This window comes from Camelina sativa, chromosome 19, assembly GCF_000633955.1.
Source record: "Camelina sativa cultivar DH55 chromosome 19, Cs, whole genome shotgun sequence".
In the NCBI taxonomy this organism is placed as follows: domain Eukaryota; kingdom Viridiplantae; phylum Streptophyta; class Magnoliopsida; order Brassicales; family Brassicaceae; genus Camelina; species Camelina sativa.
This window is the reverse complement of record NC_025703.1, coordinates 17,570,908-17,590,527: the sequence shown is the minus strand read 5'-3', so window position 1 is coordinate 17,590,527 and position 19,620 is coordinate 17,570,908. Positions and strand designations below refer to the sequence as shown.

The 19,620-nt window shown below is 37.1% G+C and overlaps 1 protein-coding gene across 1 annotated transcript; it reads left to right on the top strand.

Annotated features, from left to right (window-relative positions):
* Positions 1,239-4,778, top strand: LOC104766604 (ATPase 6, plasma membrane-type). The gene is made up of 9 exons (XM_010490513.2): positions 1,239-1,289; positions 1,409-2,080; positions 2,166-2,492; positions 2,573-3,227; positions 3,305-3,819; positions 3,897-4,070; positions 4,152-4,334; positions 4,419-4,594; positions 4,682-4,778. The coding sequence occupies exons 1-9, from the start codon at positions 1,239-1,241 to the stop codon at positions 4,776-4,778; spliced, it is 2,850 nt and encodes a 949-aa protein (XP_010488815.1).

The window sequence follows — 19,620 nt, the reverse complement described above, 5'->3', positions numbered from 1 at the left end:
GTTTAATAAATATATACAATATCAATATACAAAGTTAGAATTATTATGGCGTGGTCCAGTGGTAGAAAGTGTGTTTAAATATCTCTTATAACACATTCCAAAACTTGTTTTTTTTGGTTAAGACATAGTCAATCTCTATTACACGGGATAACGCAACTTAGTGGAGTCGAACTCTGGTGGAATCGGTCATAACCCGTGAACCACTTCATTAAAGACACTTCCCATTCCAAAACTTTTTTTTCCCCTTTATTTTACAGTTTTTTAATAAATGGCATAAACGTAATTATTTCATCATCTTCACCTGTAATTCTAATCTCCCATCATCGTCGGCGGCCAGCTCCGCCGTTGTTAATCCGATCTTCATCATCCTAAGCTTCACTTTACATACAAATTTCTTAAAAAGCTCATCGAGTTTCTCTCCTTCGATTCGTCGACAATCACAACAAACTCATAAGAAAAAAAAATTGTTTTTTTCGACTTTTCACCTTTCGAGTTTTGTAGTGTTTATTACTTTATAAAATAATAATTTATAAATTTTTTATCTGTATGTTGTTTATTTACATATTCACTTAGATAGTATAGTGAAATTCAGGATTGTAGTGTTTATTACTTTATAAAATAATAATTTATAGAGTTTTTTATCTGTATGTTGTTTATTTACATATTCACTTAGATAGTCATAGTATAGTGAAATTCAGTATTGTCATATGGTGGTCTTAGCTCTAGGCTTTAAATATTTGTCCCCTTTTTCTTTGGTTCACTTTAAATAAATATATAAATTATAAAAAAAAGTTTGGTCAGCTTCTTTCTTTTTCAAACTTATAATGTGTTAAATATTAGTGAATGCTAGTTTTCTATTTGTAGAAATACAAGTAATCTGTTTTCTCCTATTCTTTTATTTTAAAGTGAGAAAAGCAAACTAAAAAAAAAACAAATTATGGAAAGCAAAAGAAAAGGCATAAAAACAGTTCAAAACACACACACGCATTGTCAAAACTCCTCAGTTTAAGGGCTGCCACAAACTATGAAAACACATACAAGCCACTTGTCTAAGTGTATATATACCAGTTCTTTGTCCTAACATCAAATCACAAAACTAAAGAAAAATCCCAGTTCTTATAGCTTTTACTCTTCTTGTTCTTTAAGACACTTGACAAGAGAATAAGGAGAGTTTTACTTTTCTATCTAAAGAAGTCGTGCTTCGTGAAAACTGTTGTTTCTCATCATTGTGATTCATCATGGCTGCTGATATCTCATGGGAAGAAATAAAGAAGGAGAACGTTGATCTTGTTAGTGTTTGTTGTTATATTTGTTAATATACCATTTATCTTATTACTGTTTCAACATTAAAACACAATTAAATTGTTATTAGAAAGTATTAAACCATGAATGTACGTACGCATTACAGGAGAAAATTCCGGTGGACGAAGTGTTCCAACAGCTAAAATGTTCACGGGAAGGTTTGTCATCAGAGGAAGGAAGAAACAGACTCCAAATATTTGGGGCAAACAAACTAGAAGAGAAGGAAGAAAACAAATTTCTTAAGTTTTTGGGGTTTATGTGGAACCCTCTTTCATGGGTGATGGAAGCGGCGGCAATCATGGCAATTGTGCTGGCAAACGGTGGTGGAAGGCCACCGGATTGGCAAGACTTTGTTGGTATCACGTGTTTGCTCATCATAAACTCGACCATCAGTTTTATTGAGGAGAACAATGCCGGTAATGCAGCAGCGGCTCTCATGGCCAATCTTGCACCTAAAACAAAGGTATTAAGAGATGGGAGATGGGGAGAGCAAGAGGCTGCGATTCTAGTTCCAGGTGACTTAATCAGCATCAAGTTGGGTGATATTGTTCCAGCGGATGCTCGTCTTCTTGAAGGTGATCCTCTTAAGATCGACCAATCTGCTCTTACCGGTGAATCTCTCCCAGCCACTAAACACCCGGGGGATGAGGTCTTCTCTGGCTCCACTTGCAAACAAGGTGAGATCGAGGCTGTTGTCATTGCCACTGGAGTGCATACCTTCTTTGGGAAGGCAGCTCACCTTGTTGACAGTACTAACAATGTTGGACACTTTCAAAAGGTATATATGGCCGCCTCTAACTTATATTTCTTGCGATGCAAGCGATCATTTCGAGTATTTCTAATATGGCCTCTAAATGTTTCAGGTCCTAACCGCCATCGGTAATTTCTGTATCTGTTCAATCGGAATAGGAATGTTGATTGAGGTAATTATAATGTATCCGATCCAGCATCGCAAGTATAGAGATGGAATCGACAATCTTCTTGTGCTTCTCATCGGAGGAATCCCAATTGCGATGCCCACTGTGTTGTCCGTGACAATGGCTATTGGATCACATAGGTTGTCTCAACAAGGTGCCATCACCAAAAGAATGACCGCCATCGAAGAAATGGCTGGTATGGATGTTCTTTGCAGCGACAAAACCGGGACTCTAACTCTTAACAAACTTACCGTTGACAAGAATTTAATTGAGGTTTGAGGACGAATCTTTTCATCATTATTATTTTTTTTTTTTGGAATATTAAAATCATGTGGTTTCTTGTGTTTCATCAGGTATTCCCCAAAGACGTAGACAAGGACACTGTGATACTACTTTCAGCTAGGGCTTCAAGAATAGAGAATCAAGATGCCATCGATACTTCCATTGTTAACATGTTGGGTGATCCAAAAGAGGCAAGAGCTGGAATAACTGAAGTGCATTTCTTGCCCTTCAATCCGGTAGAAAAGCGAACCGCGATCACATACATTGATAGCAATGGAGAGTGGCATAGATGCAGCAAAGGTGCTCCCGAGCAGATAATTGAACTCTGTGATCTCAAAGGAGAGACAAAGAGACGAGCACATGAGATCATTGACAAGTTTGCTGAGCGTGGCCTCCGTTCACTCGGGGTAGCACGGCAGACGGTTCCCGACAAGGACAAAGAGAGTGCAGGAACACCGTGGGAGTTTGTTGGTCTTTTGCCACTCTTTGACCCTCCAAGACATGACAGTGCAGAGACCATTAGACGAGCTCTTGATCTTGGTGTGAATGTTAAAATGATTACTGGAGACCAATTGGCTATTGGTAAAGAGACTGGTCGTAGGCTTGGAATGGGAACAAACATGTATCCTTCCTCTTCTTTACTTGAAAACAAAGATGACACCACGGGCGGAGTTCCTGTCGATGAGCTCATTGAGAAGGCTGATGGATTCGCTGGAGTCTTTCCTGGTATAGTAATCATCCTCAAATTTCACTTTTCCTTTGATCTCACTAATCAAATTCTAAACTTTTCTGATCTTGCGTAGAGCACAAGTATGAGATTGTAAGGAAACTCCAAGAAAGGAAACATATTGTTGGTATGACCGGGGATGGTGTCAACGATGCTCCAGCACTGAAAAAGGCAGATATCGGTATAGCAGTGGATGATGCAACTGATGCCGCAAGAAGCGCCTCAGATATAGTCCTGACAGAGCCAGGTCTTAGTGTCATAGTCAGTGCTGTGCTCACTAGTCGAGCTATCTTTCAAAGAATGAAAAACTACACAATCTATGCAGTCTCCATTACCATCCGTATAGTCCTAGGCTTCATGCTTGTGGCTCTTATTTGGGAGTTTGACTTTTCTCCTTTCATGGTCCTCATTATTGCAATCCTAAATGACGGTACCATCATGACCATTTCCAAGGATAGAGTCAAGCCTTCCCCAATTCCTGACTCATGGAAACTTAAGGAGATCTTTGCTACTGGAGTTGTTCTTGGGACGTACATGGCTCTCGTTACCGTTGTCTTCTTCTGGCTAGCTCATGACACCACCTTCTTCCCGGTACTCGATACAACACTACTACAATTTACTTAATTATTATAATCTATATAAATTCATCTTGGTGTTGGTGTGTGTAGGATAAATTTGGAGTAAGGTCATTACAAGGCAAAAACGAGGAGTTAATAGCAGTTTTGTATTTGCAAGTCAGTATAATTAGTCAGGCTCTCATCTTTGTCACTCGATCAAGGAGCTGGTCCTTTGTGGAACGCCCTGGACTTCTTCTTCTTATTGCTTTCTTTGTTGCCCAACTGGTATGTCATTTGTATTCACACATACACATTTCTGATTATCTCTCTCGACTAATTTTTTTCCTTTTCTTCTCACTATAACAGATTGCAACCTTAATAGCTACTTATGCACATTGGGAATTCGCGAGAATCAAAGGCTGCGGATGGGGATGGTGTGGAGTCATTTGGATTTACAGTATCGTCACATACATTCCTCTTGATATCCTCAAGTTTATCACCCGCTATACCCTTAGTGGCAAAGCTTGGAACAACATGATTGAAAATAGGGTATGTGTGAGTTAAATCTTGGTTCTTGAATGGTATTAATATATATATTGACATTGTATTTAATTTTGCACCTTGTAATCGAAGACCGCATTCACAACCAAGAAAGACTATGGTAGGGGAGAGAGAGAGGCCCAATGGGCTCTAGCTCAACGTACGCTTCACGGGCTTAAACCACCAGAGTCAATGTTCGAAGACACGGCAACCTACACCGAGCTCTCTGAGATCGCTGAACAGGCCAAGAAACGTGCAGAAGTTGCTAGGTACGTCAAAATGATCACTCGAATGATCCACACGTAAACATATTTTACAAAATTGGTGAAAAATGTGTTTTGTTGTGGTGCATGCAGGCTACGAGAAGTGCACACTCTGAAAGGCCACGTTGAGTCGGTAGTGAAGCTCAAGGGTCTTGACATCGACAATCTTAACCAACACTACACCGTCTAAGCCAAACTACAATGACATTCAATTATTCGACTCGGGACACATGATGACGATCTAAGCAATAAAGTTGGAGAAAATGAAATCTTAAAGATAAAAAAGAAGAAAAAAAAGAAAATTCCGATCTGGATTCTCCTTCGGTTTTTCAATTTCGTTTTTTCTTGGTAAAAACATGATATAATCAGTGGAACGCTTCATAACTTGCGAAAAGAAAGCAAAAAAGAATAAGACGAAGATGGTAGGCTGGATGAATGAGATGGAATAAAGGAAAGAGAAGAGACATCGTCATGTGATGATACACTCGTATTCATTACTTATTAGTAAAACCATATTTGTTTCTATTTGTTTTTGTTATAAGCTTTTTTATTTATGTTCCTTTTTCTTAATATAAGACACTTGAATGGCAAGCACATCCATAGCAAGCTCAGCCAATATAGGAAACTTCACACTATTACGCCTCCACCATGATAGCACATCATAATCCATTCCCAAAACATTTTTCATATGTGGCTCACGTTTCTCCATCAAGTATATGTCTACCTCGCTAGTAGCTTTCTCATTCGCAGTTTTAGTTTCCATCTCTGAATATAGAAACTCTCTGTCATACCCATCATCATCCGACAAATCAAAAAGCACACCACTTGCTTGTTCAGAATCCCCCGTATCACTCTTGGATCCACCTTGAGAAGAGGTGCTTTGCTTAGAGACATACTCTTCATACAAATTCTTCATGACAATCTTAATTGAGGATCTTAGATGCTTACTCTGCTCGCTGTCTTTACAGTAGAGCTTGTCGAAGCAAACAAATGCAAATTGAATCTTATTCCTTAGATCAAAGACAATTGCAATGATCACTAATGAATTCATGTTGAGAAGTCCATCACAATACTTTTTAACTTAGACCTCATGGCCATTGCTTGTCTTTGTTGGAGCGGATCATTATGGTAGCTTAATGAAAGGAGATGTTGCTCTATGATGACTATCTCATTGTAGCAAAGTAAATAGGTCATTGTCTTAGATGCTGAAAATACCAAAGTGACATTGAAAAAAATTTCAGAAACTTCACCAACCTGTGAATTTCATCCTAGCTAATATAAGTTGGAGGCCCAATCCTTTTCTCTCTCTCCTCTTCTATCTCCATGAAGTCATCATTGTACAATTTATCTTCTGCCAACAACTTATCAAATACATCTCTAAACTTCAAAGCAGATGTCAGCATAAGGTATGTCGAATTCCACCTTGTAATACAATCCAATGTAACACTCCCTCTGGTTACCTTGCCAAACATAAATCGCATTTCAGCCTTGGGGTCGATCATATAACATACTTTACTGCATTACTAATGGCAAGTACACTCTCACTGACTGAAGCTAGACCATCTGTCACAATCAAGTTAAGAATATGGGCACAGTAACGCATGTGTATATATGCACCATCTCGAACTAATGTCTAAGGTCCCTTCAGTCTCAAAGCATCTGTCATCAACCTTACTGCTTTATCATTAACCTTGGCATTGTAAACTGTCACTATAAAAACACTCCCAATTCCTCAATCTTGTATACAATGAATAAGCTGTGCAGCAATGGTTTCTCCCTTATGGTCTGTGACATGTTTGAAGCTTGTAATCCTCTTCTGCAACACCCGATTTGTATCAATCCAATGAGCTGTCACCACCATATAACTCCATGAAGTAGTAGGAGCTTTCCATATATCTGTGGTGAGAGATACTCTCTTCTTATCACAAGCAAACATCTTCTTCAGTACATCTTTTTCTTGTAGGTACATTGAGAAAATGTCGGTGGTTGCTTTCTTCCTACAATGAACTGTGTACAATGGCAGTACATTGAAACAAAATCTCCTAAACCCCGATGATTCCACAAACAAAAATGATGGGGACATCAAGTCACTATCAGCCAAAGATCAGGGAGGGGACACCAATAAGCGACCAAAATACCTGGAGAGAACCAGCACGAGCGTACCAAAGACATACATGCCTTTCTTGAAGCATATAACCCCAGCCAAAAGGAGTTAAGCTACAAAACGACTTGTTCTACATTCTTGACCCATCAGAGGAACTCGTCGAGTTGGAATCAAGCCAAAATAAATTTCGGTTTAGAAGTTATTCAATTTCTAAACCAATGGTTTCTAGACTTGCCTTATTTGGAGTCTCACGAGTTTGGTAAAGATCAAACGTATCTGTGGCGGCCAAGAGACTATGATATACTTCTAGAAGCTCCCTAAAACACCCTAAGGTGCACCAACACACAAGAGATCAGGCGGATCCTCTCACACCTTCACTTTCTATATCCGGAACCAAGTTTGCCTTATTTGCCTTCTTTGGAGCCTAAGGAGATCAACCAGCAACAGTTCTTTCCCAATCTGTTTGAGTGCGTTTCAGAGACCCTCCAAGTGAACAAGAGACTTCCCAGGATGCATCATTTCCTTCCCAAGCTATCAAGATACAAACAACGGCTATTTCCTCATTTGGACGTTTTTGTCATTAAATCTCCAAGGCTACTTTGTTAATTAATTTTGCAATTCTTTACTTGTTTTAGCTTTTTAGGACCGTTATCTATGAGCCTATAAAAAATCAGTTTCGTTCTCATTGTAGATCACCTTTCAATCATCTAAGAAATATACAAGTTTGTTTTGTTTTATTCAAAGAGTGTCTTTGTTTAAGCAAGTTTGTCTTTAAGTTTCATTTGATTCTTGAGATTAAAGGGGTAGAATTGTTTGTGTGATTTAAACAAGTCTAGTTCTCCACCGATTGAGAGAGTCAATCAAGCCCACAGATTGAGAGAGTCAATCAAAGCAACACCACCACCTTTACCGTCGTATCCATCTTCCGCCAACGCTTATTGATCAGTTCTTGATCACTGTTTGTTTATAAGATTGCGGAGTGATTCTAGATCCAATATCAAAAATAGGCAGCTCATTGAGTACAATTATCTCATTCACTGACCTTCTGAACAAGTCATTATCATACTTCATTGTTGTGACTAAACCACTACTATCGACAGCAAAAAAGACTGAGAACCACTCTCTTTATAAGGCAAGAACAACTTACATCTGTCCAGGTGATTTTTCATGGGAGTTGTTCCGATTTTTTTGTTGTCACAACCAATCTCCTACCCATAATACCGACAGTTGCTGACTGGTTCTCCAGATTCTACATTCTCAACGAAATGTGCCCATACTACTGATCTATGAGCAGGTCTTTTCCTTGGTTTTGGTGGAACATCGCAACTTGATTTTCCAGTTGATCCCCTCTTCATCTTTCTAGCTTCATCAGGTTGTGCCACTACTTCTTCTTCATCAATGAACTCATCATTGTCGTCGTGAAAAGAAACCATCTGTAGACTTAAACAAATGTGAGACTGTTAGTAACAAAATCAAACATAAATCGGTAAATAGTTTTAGTTCTTTTAAAAAAACAAACCTAAATGAATCCTTAAATCTTTGAACGAAATCGAAATCCCAAATCTAAACCCTAAATTAATTTCAACAGCATATAAACTCCAAATCGAAATTTTATATCAATTTCAACATAAAAAGGGAGAAATAGAAGTAAGAATTCTAAATAAACCCGATTCAAAAGATTTGGAGTAAGAACTTACACTTCTGACTTATGCGTTTTGATTTCAAACAAGGAACTCAACGAACTGAGAAACTTCTACCCACAATTTAGAGCTTACTGAGAAAAAATCAAAGGGAAAAAGAAGAAGATGTAACAAAAATTGGAGAAAAAATCAAGAAAGTGAAGAAGAATGTATCGGGCATGTCGGCTGTCGAAGAGAGAATATGAGATTAGAGTTAAAAAAAAATTATTTAGTAACCCACAAATTTCGGTTATCGGTTGTCCGTTCGGGTAACCCGACCGAACCGACCAGAAGACATACCTGAACTCTCTACAGAAATTGTGCCAAATTATCCAAACAAAGAAACACTAACCAAACCGATTTGTCCAAATCTCAGTTTGGTTCGGAAAAATCGGTTCGTTTATTTTTCCCAGGGCGAGATTCCACAATTATTTTTAACGTCTATTATGAATTCATTCTGCATTTACCTTTACTTTATGGGCCTTACTTCGAGTAGCCCTCGTCATTCAGGTATCCGAAACCGATCGGGTTCGAGTTTTCGAGTTTTGGGTTTTCAGATTTAGAAATATATAATCCATTCGGAATTTTTTATCCTTTCGGGTCGGGTTCAGATTGGATTCCTTTGGGTTCGGGTTAGTTTAGGTATACCTAAACTAACCCAAACCCAATCAGATATCCGAGAATCTAATCGAGTTTATACAACTAAATTGAAAGTTAAACACTTAACCTGAATGTTAAAACACTTGAACTGAATGTCAAACCAAATAAAAGCCTTCCAAACTAAAGAGAATTTAAAGTATTCCAAAATAAAGAGAAATCCAAAATATCTTTCATTTGTTCTACACTCCTCTCTTGCTTGTTCCCTGTGGCATTTAATCAATTAAGGTTTTTCTATTGCGGTTCAAACTTTGAAAAAGAAAATTACAAACATTGAGAGATAAGTTTTTGAATTAACACTACAAAACTTCAGATTGTAAGCAATGTTAATTTCAAATAGAGATATAAGAAATGAACCTTTTTGAAGTTCATCTTCAAACACAAATTCTGCAAGAATCTGTGCATTTGTAAGCACTTTTTCTTCAAACTTAATGTCTTGCTTTAGTTAATGTTCCGTACACATCAAAATCTCAACCATATTGTCCGTTAGACAACTTCTAAATCAGTTTGTTATCCTTCCACTAGTGCTAAAAACACTTTCAGAAGCAACTGCTGACACCTACATAGCAAATAAATCCCTAGCCATCAGAGATGAAATATGATACTTGCCACTGTTGACTTTCCACCAAGAGAGTACATCTTACTCAGTTCCCATCATCAAGTCAGGAGTCTCTACTTCTTCCCTGAGATAAGTATCCAATTCATTTGTGTTTTTAACTCCAATCCTTCTTTGCAACGTATCACACTTCTGCCCCTCTCGAGTATTCTGAGACTGAGACTGCCCATCAAACTCATCATCCATCGAGTCAAATACTCGGTCTGAATGCTCCTCTTGAGTATTCTGAGACTGAGACTGAGAAAAGTCCTCAATTGTTGTTGCATTGGATCTTGTAGTGTACTCTTTAGGCCATCTCAATACATGTCAAATTTGGTAAACATCTTCTCCACATTTACTTTCACGTCATTATCAAGACTATGACAAAGCAACTGTAGTTTCATTGCTATGTTAACTATCTCACTATAGTACTCATATGCATTGAAAGTAGTAGAGGCGGATACAACCAATGTCGCATGATAGAAAACATTGAGAAACTTCATTAACATTTCAACCTTATGCCAATCTTCGCTTTTAGGAGGTCCAATCCTTTTTACTCCATTCTTAGTCTTTAAGAAATGATCATTATAGAGCTTACTTATCTTCAAACTCCATCCTATCAAATGCTGAAACAACTCTATCCGTTTTTTTGAATAATAAATAATATATCATAAATATATATCATAAATAATAAACAAATAACCCAAAATATTTATTTAAATAACCAGAAACTCAAATCACAAAATAAGCAGCGGAAAATACCAATAATAATAAACCAACAATTACCAGAATCATAGACCAAAAGCTACCAACTTAAACCATGGTTCTAACATCAACATTCCAATTGTAATTCAATCCTTTTGTTTGCTCTACATCCCACAATCCCAATTTTTGAAAGCGGATGTTACAAATGCTCCTTGAACTTTTTATGCAGACATCTAGTGGCAAACTTTCCTAACCTACCAGATTCTACTCTCAATTGAAATGACTTCCTCCTATTTGTTCCCGATCTAACATATGAGATTCCATTGGGGACTACAGCCACACTATCATCAATTTCAGCTATTCTATCTTTCACTGTCAAGTTTATGATATGTCCAGCGCATCTCACATGCATAAAATCTCCATCCATCACAAGAGAATCCTCTGATATTAAAAAGAAGCAGACTGAAACAGACTTAGAGCAGTACTTTTAGCAGTTATTATCCATAGTCGCAGTAAACACCTTTTCTATTCCCCATTCAGCAAGAACGTCTATAAGTGTATTGGCGATTATTTTATCTTTGTGAACTGCCACGTACTTGAATCCTATAACTAGCTTCTTTAAACGCCAATACTTATCAATGTAAAACGCAGTTACAACAATATAATGTGTACCTGTGAATAGAAATAAAAATAAATTAAAAATTTAGTAAGAATATGAAGCTAATGATCAGAATTGATTGAAAATAGTTTATAAAAAATAGTACCGGTTACAAAAGAAACTCATATATAAGTTGTGAGTGACTCTTTGCTTGGTAGAGTGAGAGCTATACAAGCGATTTCCAGCCGATTTTCATACTTTCTTAGAGAGATTTGTTTTTAGTATATTTTTCCTTTTTCTAGTTTTGTAATTCTACATTCTGCTCTTTATTGTTATCGATTAAACTCATTATTTTTCAATGCAATTCTTATTCATCTCCATTGTCATTTCGTTTGTGATAAGATCTAAGTAGTGTACCAAAGTTTCTAGGGGTAGGATAGGCTAATATGTATTCTTGATCGGTTAGGATGTTTTAGCTTGATTTTTTTTACGAGATTTCCCTTCTGAATTGGTGTTCTTAACACTAGTTTCAGACTGAGAGGTTTAGATTAGATCCTAGGCGTTTCCGCACCGAGAGGTGTTCGATGAAATGCTTCAATCAACTAATGCCAGAGATTTTTCCACTTAGCCTAAGAGATTAGATGAGTAAGGGATTTATTGACAATAGTTAATCGGATTTTAATGCCTGCTTGGTCATATTTCTCCAATGAGAGTTGGGTAGGGAAGTGATTAAGGTTGATTGCTTCTACCACGATAGTGGATTAGCAAGGATTAGAGATTCATTGTCTAGGGAATAGATTGCTTGAGGCATGTAAACCATTTTAGGTTGATTAGGAATAATTATGAACCAATTAGTCCATTCTTAGGAGTTTTCGTATATTGATTGTTTAAGCTTTTATCTTTAACTCGACCACAAACCCAATCTGGTACTCGATCATCAGCATGATTTGGAGCCTCGAGTTGTTCATAATTTTTTTCTTATTTTCTTGTCACTCGATCACCTACTCGATCTGGTACTCGACTGCTTGCATCGTGTACCTTGGTCGAGTAGTTCTTTGCTTTATTCTTTTTATTTCTGTTCATATTAAGTTGTTAAACAAAACCCTTTTTATTGCTTGGCTTGACTTTCATAGTTCTGATTGCATTCGAACTGTTAACAACAACCATTTGGATTGATAACCCTTTGTACCACAACTGCATAGGGAATTGATACCCTAGGTGAAAATATTGTTATCAGTTAGAATCATGTATATTAAAGCAAGCCACAAAAGAAGATAGAAGAATCACCTTGTTGCAATAGTTTCTAAGTGCCATTCATTCTATAAACGACAATGGTAACTCCCCTATCACCAACATGCTCAGACACTTTTCCAGTTTGTAAATTCTCATCTTTATTAATAACCTGTTGACGTTCACTAGGATCTTAACCTTCTTCCCATGTCTTGTATGCCTTGCATATTAGAAGATGATTTCACAAGGCTTTTGTCCCTGATTTTGTTGGACAATTTAATCTCTTTTCACAATAGTTGTAGTTACATTTGTCATGGTTGTCCTTCTCACTTGTGAAATGTTGCCATTTGATCTTGGCTGAGAGTCTTTGGGGTCTTAGGATCAGGTTGGTTAGACTCACATCCACCAACAGTACCACTATTTTGAGTTGTTTCCTTTGGCCCCTTCAATTAGACTCATGTGTTCAAAACTCTTTTTCTTCATGTGTATCTCTCTCTCCATCATCAAAATTAATTTGGAGATGATGAATCCATCTGGAGATCGTAAGTAATAGTTTAACAACCAGTTCAAACTAGAACAAAACAGATACATAGATGGTACGCCCAAATTCGAGGATCATTCAGCCGGATTAGAAATGATATAAACTCACCAAGAAGCAAGGTGCAACAAGGGAGATTTAATGGATTGAAGGGTCGCACAACAGTTGCGGAAGGCTGCTGATATTCCCAACTCTAATTACTGCTAGATATGACACACTAGTCTAGCAAGAGGAGGCTGTTACTTGGATATTACACACCAAGAAACAAAGAAGTGTTCTAGACAAAGAACAAAGAGATAAACTCATAAAATGAAAAGGAAATTGATTAATGATTCTCAAATGAGATTACATGTGTTTATATAGGGATAAAAAACTTGGTAACAAGGCCAAGTATTAAATTTTCTTGAAACTAAAAGAAAATAAATATAGATAGTTGAATGGAGACCCAACTCTTGGTGCATGTTTCCCTTCCCAAGGTGTCCTTCTCAAGGTGAGTGGAACTCTATTTTCGTCATCCCTCTTTGACCACAAAATAAAGTGATTATTTTGGGCTTTCTTGGACTTTAATAGGCTCAAAGTGGGCTGGACTTGATATATATCATCTCCAATAGTTTTTTTCATGCTCTCTTTGGCCATAAGCTCTTGAATAAGCCCATTTAGTGCATTTCTTAGCTTCTTCGATTTTGCTCTAGTCATTGGTCCTTCAGGTACAAGCAATGGTTCCTCCGCTACAAGCTCCTTGGGTTCAAGCTCAGCTACAAATTCCTCAGGTTCAAGCTCAGCTACAAGCTCCTCCTTCTTAGCTCCATCCATGATCACATCATCCCCCTCCTCTTAAAAAGGATTTGACCTCAAATCTGGATCATTTGCCACAAATGGAGCCAAATCAGCAACATTAAAAATCGAGCTCACTTTGTACTTACCTTGCAAGTCGAGTTTGTAAGCATTGTCACTGATTTTTGTCAAGACTTTGAATGGACCATCGACCTGTGGCATTAACTTAGACTCCCTTTCAGCTGGGAAACGTTCTTTTCTCAAGTGTATCCACACTAGATCTTCCACTTTAAACACCAGCTGACGTCTTCCTTTGTTTGCATGCTTCTCATATTGCTTTGTCTTTGCTTCAAGATTGAGTCGGGCTTTCTCATGAATCTGCTTAACAAGTTCAGCTTTCTTTTTCCCATCTATACTAACTCTTTCACTCAAAGGCAAAGGGATTAGATCCAAAGGCGTTATAGGATTGAAACCATAAACAATTTGGAAAGGAGAATACTTAGTAGCAGAATGAACTGAATGATTATATGCAAACTCAACATGAGGCAAACATTCTTCCCAAGATTTGATGTTCTTTTTAATGATAGCACGCAAAATAGTAGACAAAGTTCTATTCACTACCTCGGTTTGTCCGTCAGTTTGAGGATGACAAGTAGTTGAAAACAACAGCTTAGTTCCTAACTTAGACCACAAAGTTTTCCAGAAATAGCTTAAGAACTTAATATCTCTATCAGAAACAATAGTTTTAGGCATGCCATGCAATCGCACAATTTCTCTAAAGAACAATTCAGCAACGTTTGTAGCATCATCAATTTTGTGACATGGGATGAAGTGTGTCATCTTAGAAAATCTATCAACAACCACAAAGACATAATCTCTACCTTTCTTGGTTCTAGGTAATCCTAACACAAAATCCATTGACAGATCAGTCCAAGGTTCAATAGGAATGGGTAAAGTAGTATACAAACCGTGGGGTTGAAGTTTAGACTTAGCTTGCTTACAAGTGACACACCTCCCACATATTCTTTCTACATCTCTCATTAAGCTCGGCCAGTGGAAATGCTCATGAACTACTTTGTGGGTCTTCTTTACTCCAAAATGTCCCATCAGTCCACCTCCATGTGCTTCCCTGACAAATAACTCCCTCAAAGAACGGGGCACACAAAGACGGTTATCAAAGAATAGGAAACAAGACATTTGATAATATTTCCCATAAGCGACTTTAGAGCATTTTCTATAAATCTCTTTAAAATGCTGGTCATTTGTATACAATTGCTTTATGAACTCAAAACCAAGCAACTTAGTCTCAAGAGCTGAAATAAGAACATACCTTCTAGAAAAGGCATCGACCACCACATTTTCCTTACCTTGTTTGTATTTTATGATGTAGGGAAAGGTCTCAATGAATTCAACCCAACGTGCGTGCCTTTTGTTCAACTTTTGTTGGCCTTTGAGGTGCTTCAAGGAATGGTGATCTGTGTGAATTACAAACTCCTTTGGCCAAAGATAATGTTGCCATGTTTGGATTGCCCTAACCAAAGCGTATAGCTCTTGGTCATAAGTGGGGTAATTGAGTGTGGCTCTCACTGAAGTAGGCAATGGGTTTCTTTTCCTGGATCAACACAGCACCAATACCCACTCCTGAGGCATCACATTCTATCTCAAAAGTTTTGGAGAAATCCGGAAGTGTAAGTAAAAGAGCTTGAGTTAACTTCCCTTTAAGTATCTGAAACGCCTCCTCCTGTGCTTGTTCCCACTTGAAACCAACATTCTTCTTGATTACCTCTGTGAGTGGAGCTGCTATTGTGCTGAAGTTCTGAACAAACCTCCGGTAGAACCCAGCTAGCCCATGAAAGCACCTTACCTCTCCAACGGTTTTGGGGCTAGGCCAATCACAGATTGCCTTGATCTTTTCTTCATCCACCCTGAGTCCATCAGCACCTACAATAAAACCTAAGAAAACCACTTGATCTGTTCCAAAAGAGCACTTCTTAATATTTGCAAATAACCTTTCTTTCCTAAGGACGTCTAGGACAGATTTCAAATGCAGCTTATGTTCATCACGGTTCTTGCTATAGATAAGAATGTCATCAAAGTAGCCAACAACAAAATGACCAATAAAAGATCGCAAGATATGATTCATCAAACGCATGAATGTACTAGGTGCATTAGTAAGGCCAAAAGGCATGACAAGCCACTGATACAATCCTAGTTTAGTTTTGAATGCGGTCTTCCATTCATCACCTTCTCCTGTGAGTCAAAACCTGATCATACCAGTTAATAGCATAGCCTATAAACTCAGTTGCTGCTAACCTAACCTTCTTGAGTTGAAATTTTTTTTGACAATCGAACATTAACTCCATTTTCCTTTCCCATTCTAGGTAAACATCCGGATCGTTTTTACCTTCAAAGATTGGAATTTTATGTTTTAAACCACTTAAATTGTCATTTCTTGTATCAAAAGGATTAACATCACCTTGATCACGGTTTCTATAACTTCGTCTAGGCGGTTGATGGATCGATCATCTTCTTCATGGAACTCTTCTTCTTCAATTTCCTCCTCAGGCTGGTAAGTTCTCCTTGAACGTTCTCTCCTGGCTGCGTGTCTAGAACGGGTTTGTTCTGAATCTCGTCGAGCCTCTGGTGTAGTTCTTCTAGACCTGTATTCATAAGGTTAGTAAGAGTGTCATTCAATGCCCTCATTTGCAAGTTAGATAGCCCGACGACAGAATTCCCTGGCCGATCTCTTTCTCCATCACTTTGCATGGTTTCCTGAAAACTTAAAAGTTAGCAGATAAAAATTCCTCACACAAGTGTTTCTCTCGATTTTGGTAGGTCACTCAAGAGCTTTCTCCCTAAGTTCTAAGAGAACATTTCCAAGCAACCCAATAGAATTTCCAAGCAACAACGGAAGCAGGAAGATAAAAAGAAAAGAGAATTTTGTGAAATCTGTTTTAACCACTCCAAGGCTGGATTTCTCCTCAGCCAGCAGGATTTCTCTTCCACCACCTAGCCAAATGCAAATCTTTTTTTTTTTGTTAGGTTTTGTTTCTTTCTTTTTTTTTTGTCTTTTTTTTTGTTTTTTGTTTTTTTTTTTGTTTTTTTTGAAAATAGAGATGGCCTAGGTAAGGAGATGGCCCAAATTTAAGATAGAAAGAAGAAGAAGTATTTAGAAATGGAAGATGAGAAGATGAACAGACAAGTACCGGTTGAGTGGCTCTGATACCACTTGATACGCCCAAATTCGAGGATCACTCAGCCGGATTAGAAAGGATAGAAACTCGCCAAGAAGCAAGGTGCAACAAAGGAGTTTTAATGGATTGAAGGGTCGCACAACAGTTGCGGAAGGCTGCTGATATTTCCAACTCCAATCGCTGCTAGATATGACACACTAGTCCAGCAAGAGGAGGCTGTTACTTGGATATTACACACCAAGAAACAAAGAACAAATAGATAAACTCATAAAATGAAAAGAAAATTGATTGATGATTCTCAAATGAGATTACATGTGTTTATATAGGGATAAGAAACTTGGTAACAAGGCCAAGTATTAATTGTTCTTGAAACTAAAAGAAAATAAATATAGATAGTTGAATGGAGACCCAACTCTTGGTGCATGTTTCCCTTCCCAAGGTGTCCTTCTCAAGGTGAGTGGAACTCTATTTTCGTCATCCCTCTTTGACCACAAAATAAAGTGATTATTTTGGGCTTTCTTGGACTTGAATTAGGCTCATCGTGGGCTGGACTTGATAGATATCATCTCCAATAGTTTTTCCCATGCTCTTTTTGGCCATAAGCTCTTGAATAAGCCCATTTAGTGCATTTCTTAGCTTCTTAGCTTTTGCTCTAGTCATTGGTCCATCAGGTATAAGCAATGGTTCCTCCGCTACAAGCTCCCGGGTTCAAGCTCAGCTACAAATTTCTCAGGTTCAAGCTTAGCTACAGGCTCCTCCTCCTTAGTTCCATCCATGATCACATCAATAGACTACATAATCAAACATATAGATAAACTAAAACAAAACTAAGAGATAAACTAGAACCAGTTCCAACTAGAACAAAACAGAGAGCTAAACAAACTAAGAGATAAATTAGAACCAGTTCCAACTAGAACAAAACAGAGAGCTAAACAAACGAAGAAATAAACTAGAATCCGTTCTAACTAGAACAAAACAGAAAGCTAAACAAAACAGAGAGATAAAGAGAGAGCTAAACAAACACTAAACAACGTAATGACACTAACTAGATAAACTAGAATCAGTTCAAACTAAGTCATGCAACACTAAGAATAAGCAGCCGTATGACTAAAGACATAAATCAATTACTAAGATGATAGATGAGATTCAAGGAGACGAAAAGTGAGAAGATGAGTAAGAACCTGTGATTTCCTCCGTGAAGCCTCAGAAGGAGGAGATGATGCGATAACTCGAGTTGGGGTTTCCAGCTTGAACAATTGGGGATGAAATCTGATTTTATCTCTTTCACTTTTGACAAAAACAACCTCGAAATTGCAGTTGTGAAGCTGAACAGGTTATAACGGGTTTCTCTTTGACAATGTCGATAAAAGAGCGAGAGCAAAGATTAAGGATTTTTAGGCATATAGGGTTTATACATACATATTTTCAGGTTAGTTCGGTTATCCTTCGGGTATAAGCAATAAAAGACTTAAGCTGTGCGAGCTGTTTAGCTCGGAGGACTTAAGCAATAAAAGAAGACATTGTGCCCTAAATTCGCATCCCTTAATTTTTCTTTTCTAAATTCGCATCTCTTTCACTTTTAACTTTATCCTTTACTGCTCCGACACCAGAAGCTATGGACGTTGAATCGTGTGCTATTCCAAATGCCGCCGTCTATGCTCAACCTTGAGAAATTCCGTCCCCACTATTAGTAATTGTTGGTGGCTGAACCTAAGAAAAATAAAACTTTAGATAATTTCCAGTCTTCCCAGTCCGAAAGAATCACCAAAAACTGTCAGCCCTGGGTATTGTGCGGCTTTCGAAATGTATTTCACTAGTTGCGGTTGTAATTTTTACCCATTTCTTCTTAATATTCACAGACACAACTAACATATCAGGTTTATAGGATTCTTTTAGGTCTTGCGACTGAAGCTTATATATCGACGACGATGATTTATATTCGGTGAAGTATATATAAATTTGGTATATAACCATATGTAAAAGAAACTTATAATTAAATATAACAAAAAAAATTTACATTACTTTACGTATATGAGTAAATATATAAAACTCTAGAAGTATACCCATACTTGCAGTCGTTAATGCAAATATAATGAAAGCAATATTGTTGTAACTAGAGTTTGTAGCATGTATTTTTCTGATTAGATATATTGATAATTATATAAAATTATTAGTATAATACTTGTGTAAGAAAATATAGTAAAATATGATTTTGTGTTGTTGTTTTTTCTTAAGTTTACATTAACTTTTGTTAGAGTTTACTTATAAAGTTTTCATAGTATCAAAAAACTTTGGTGTTTTGTGCACTTACTGTAATCATTGTTTTCCTCGTAACTGAGCTAAAAATATTGAGTTTAACGGTTGTAATTGTTGTTTTCTTTGTAATTTTTTTTTACTAGGATTTAATCTGTGGTACACCGTAAGACCATTTTTATTTTTTGAATAATTTTTATAATCTATTATATTAAACGCGAAGTGAAAACGTCCCACATTCCATCTCAGCAAAATTTTACTATTTTACCATTAATGAAATTGACCCTGACGTTGAAATATTTTGCCCTTGAACGTAATTTTACCTATTTTCGCATTAAAAATAATTCAAAAAAATCGACAGAAATAATCTAATTGCATAAAAAGTTATTTGCAAAACTAGAATTTACTAAATTAATCCCTAGTTTTTATGAAAAAAATACTCTTTGACGTTTAATTTGAGAATACATGACCATAATTTAACATGCATAAAACGAAGATTGGGTAAATAATGGGCTTAGATTAGATTGTTTTAAGATCGACGTAAATTTAAATTTATGGGTTTCTGCATGAAAAAAGCCCGATGTCAAAACATCTTCTAACTGGAAACCCTAAAAACCTAGAAACCCTAAAAAGATAGATCCTTTATATCAATAAATACAATGATATTGTATGCTTTCACCATAACAAAAAAAAAAAAAAAAAACT

Excerpts from the sequence above, each read along its gene's own strand:
- LOC104766604 (XM_010490513.2), top strand. The coding sequence starts at position 1,239 with ATGGCTGCTGATATCTCATGGGAAGAAATAAAGAAGGAGAACGTTGAT. Across the intron at positions 2,493-2,572 it reads TTGACAAGAATTTAATTGAG|GTATTCCCCAAAGACGTAGA; the intron begins GTTTGAGGACGA and ends GTGTTTCATCAG. Across the intron at positions 3,820-3,896 it reads ATGACACCACCTTCTTCCCG|GATAAATTTGGAGTAAGGTC; the intron begins GTACTCGATACA and ends TGGTGTGTGTAG.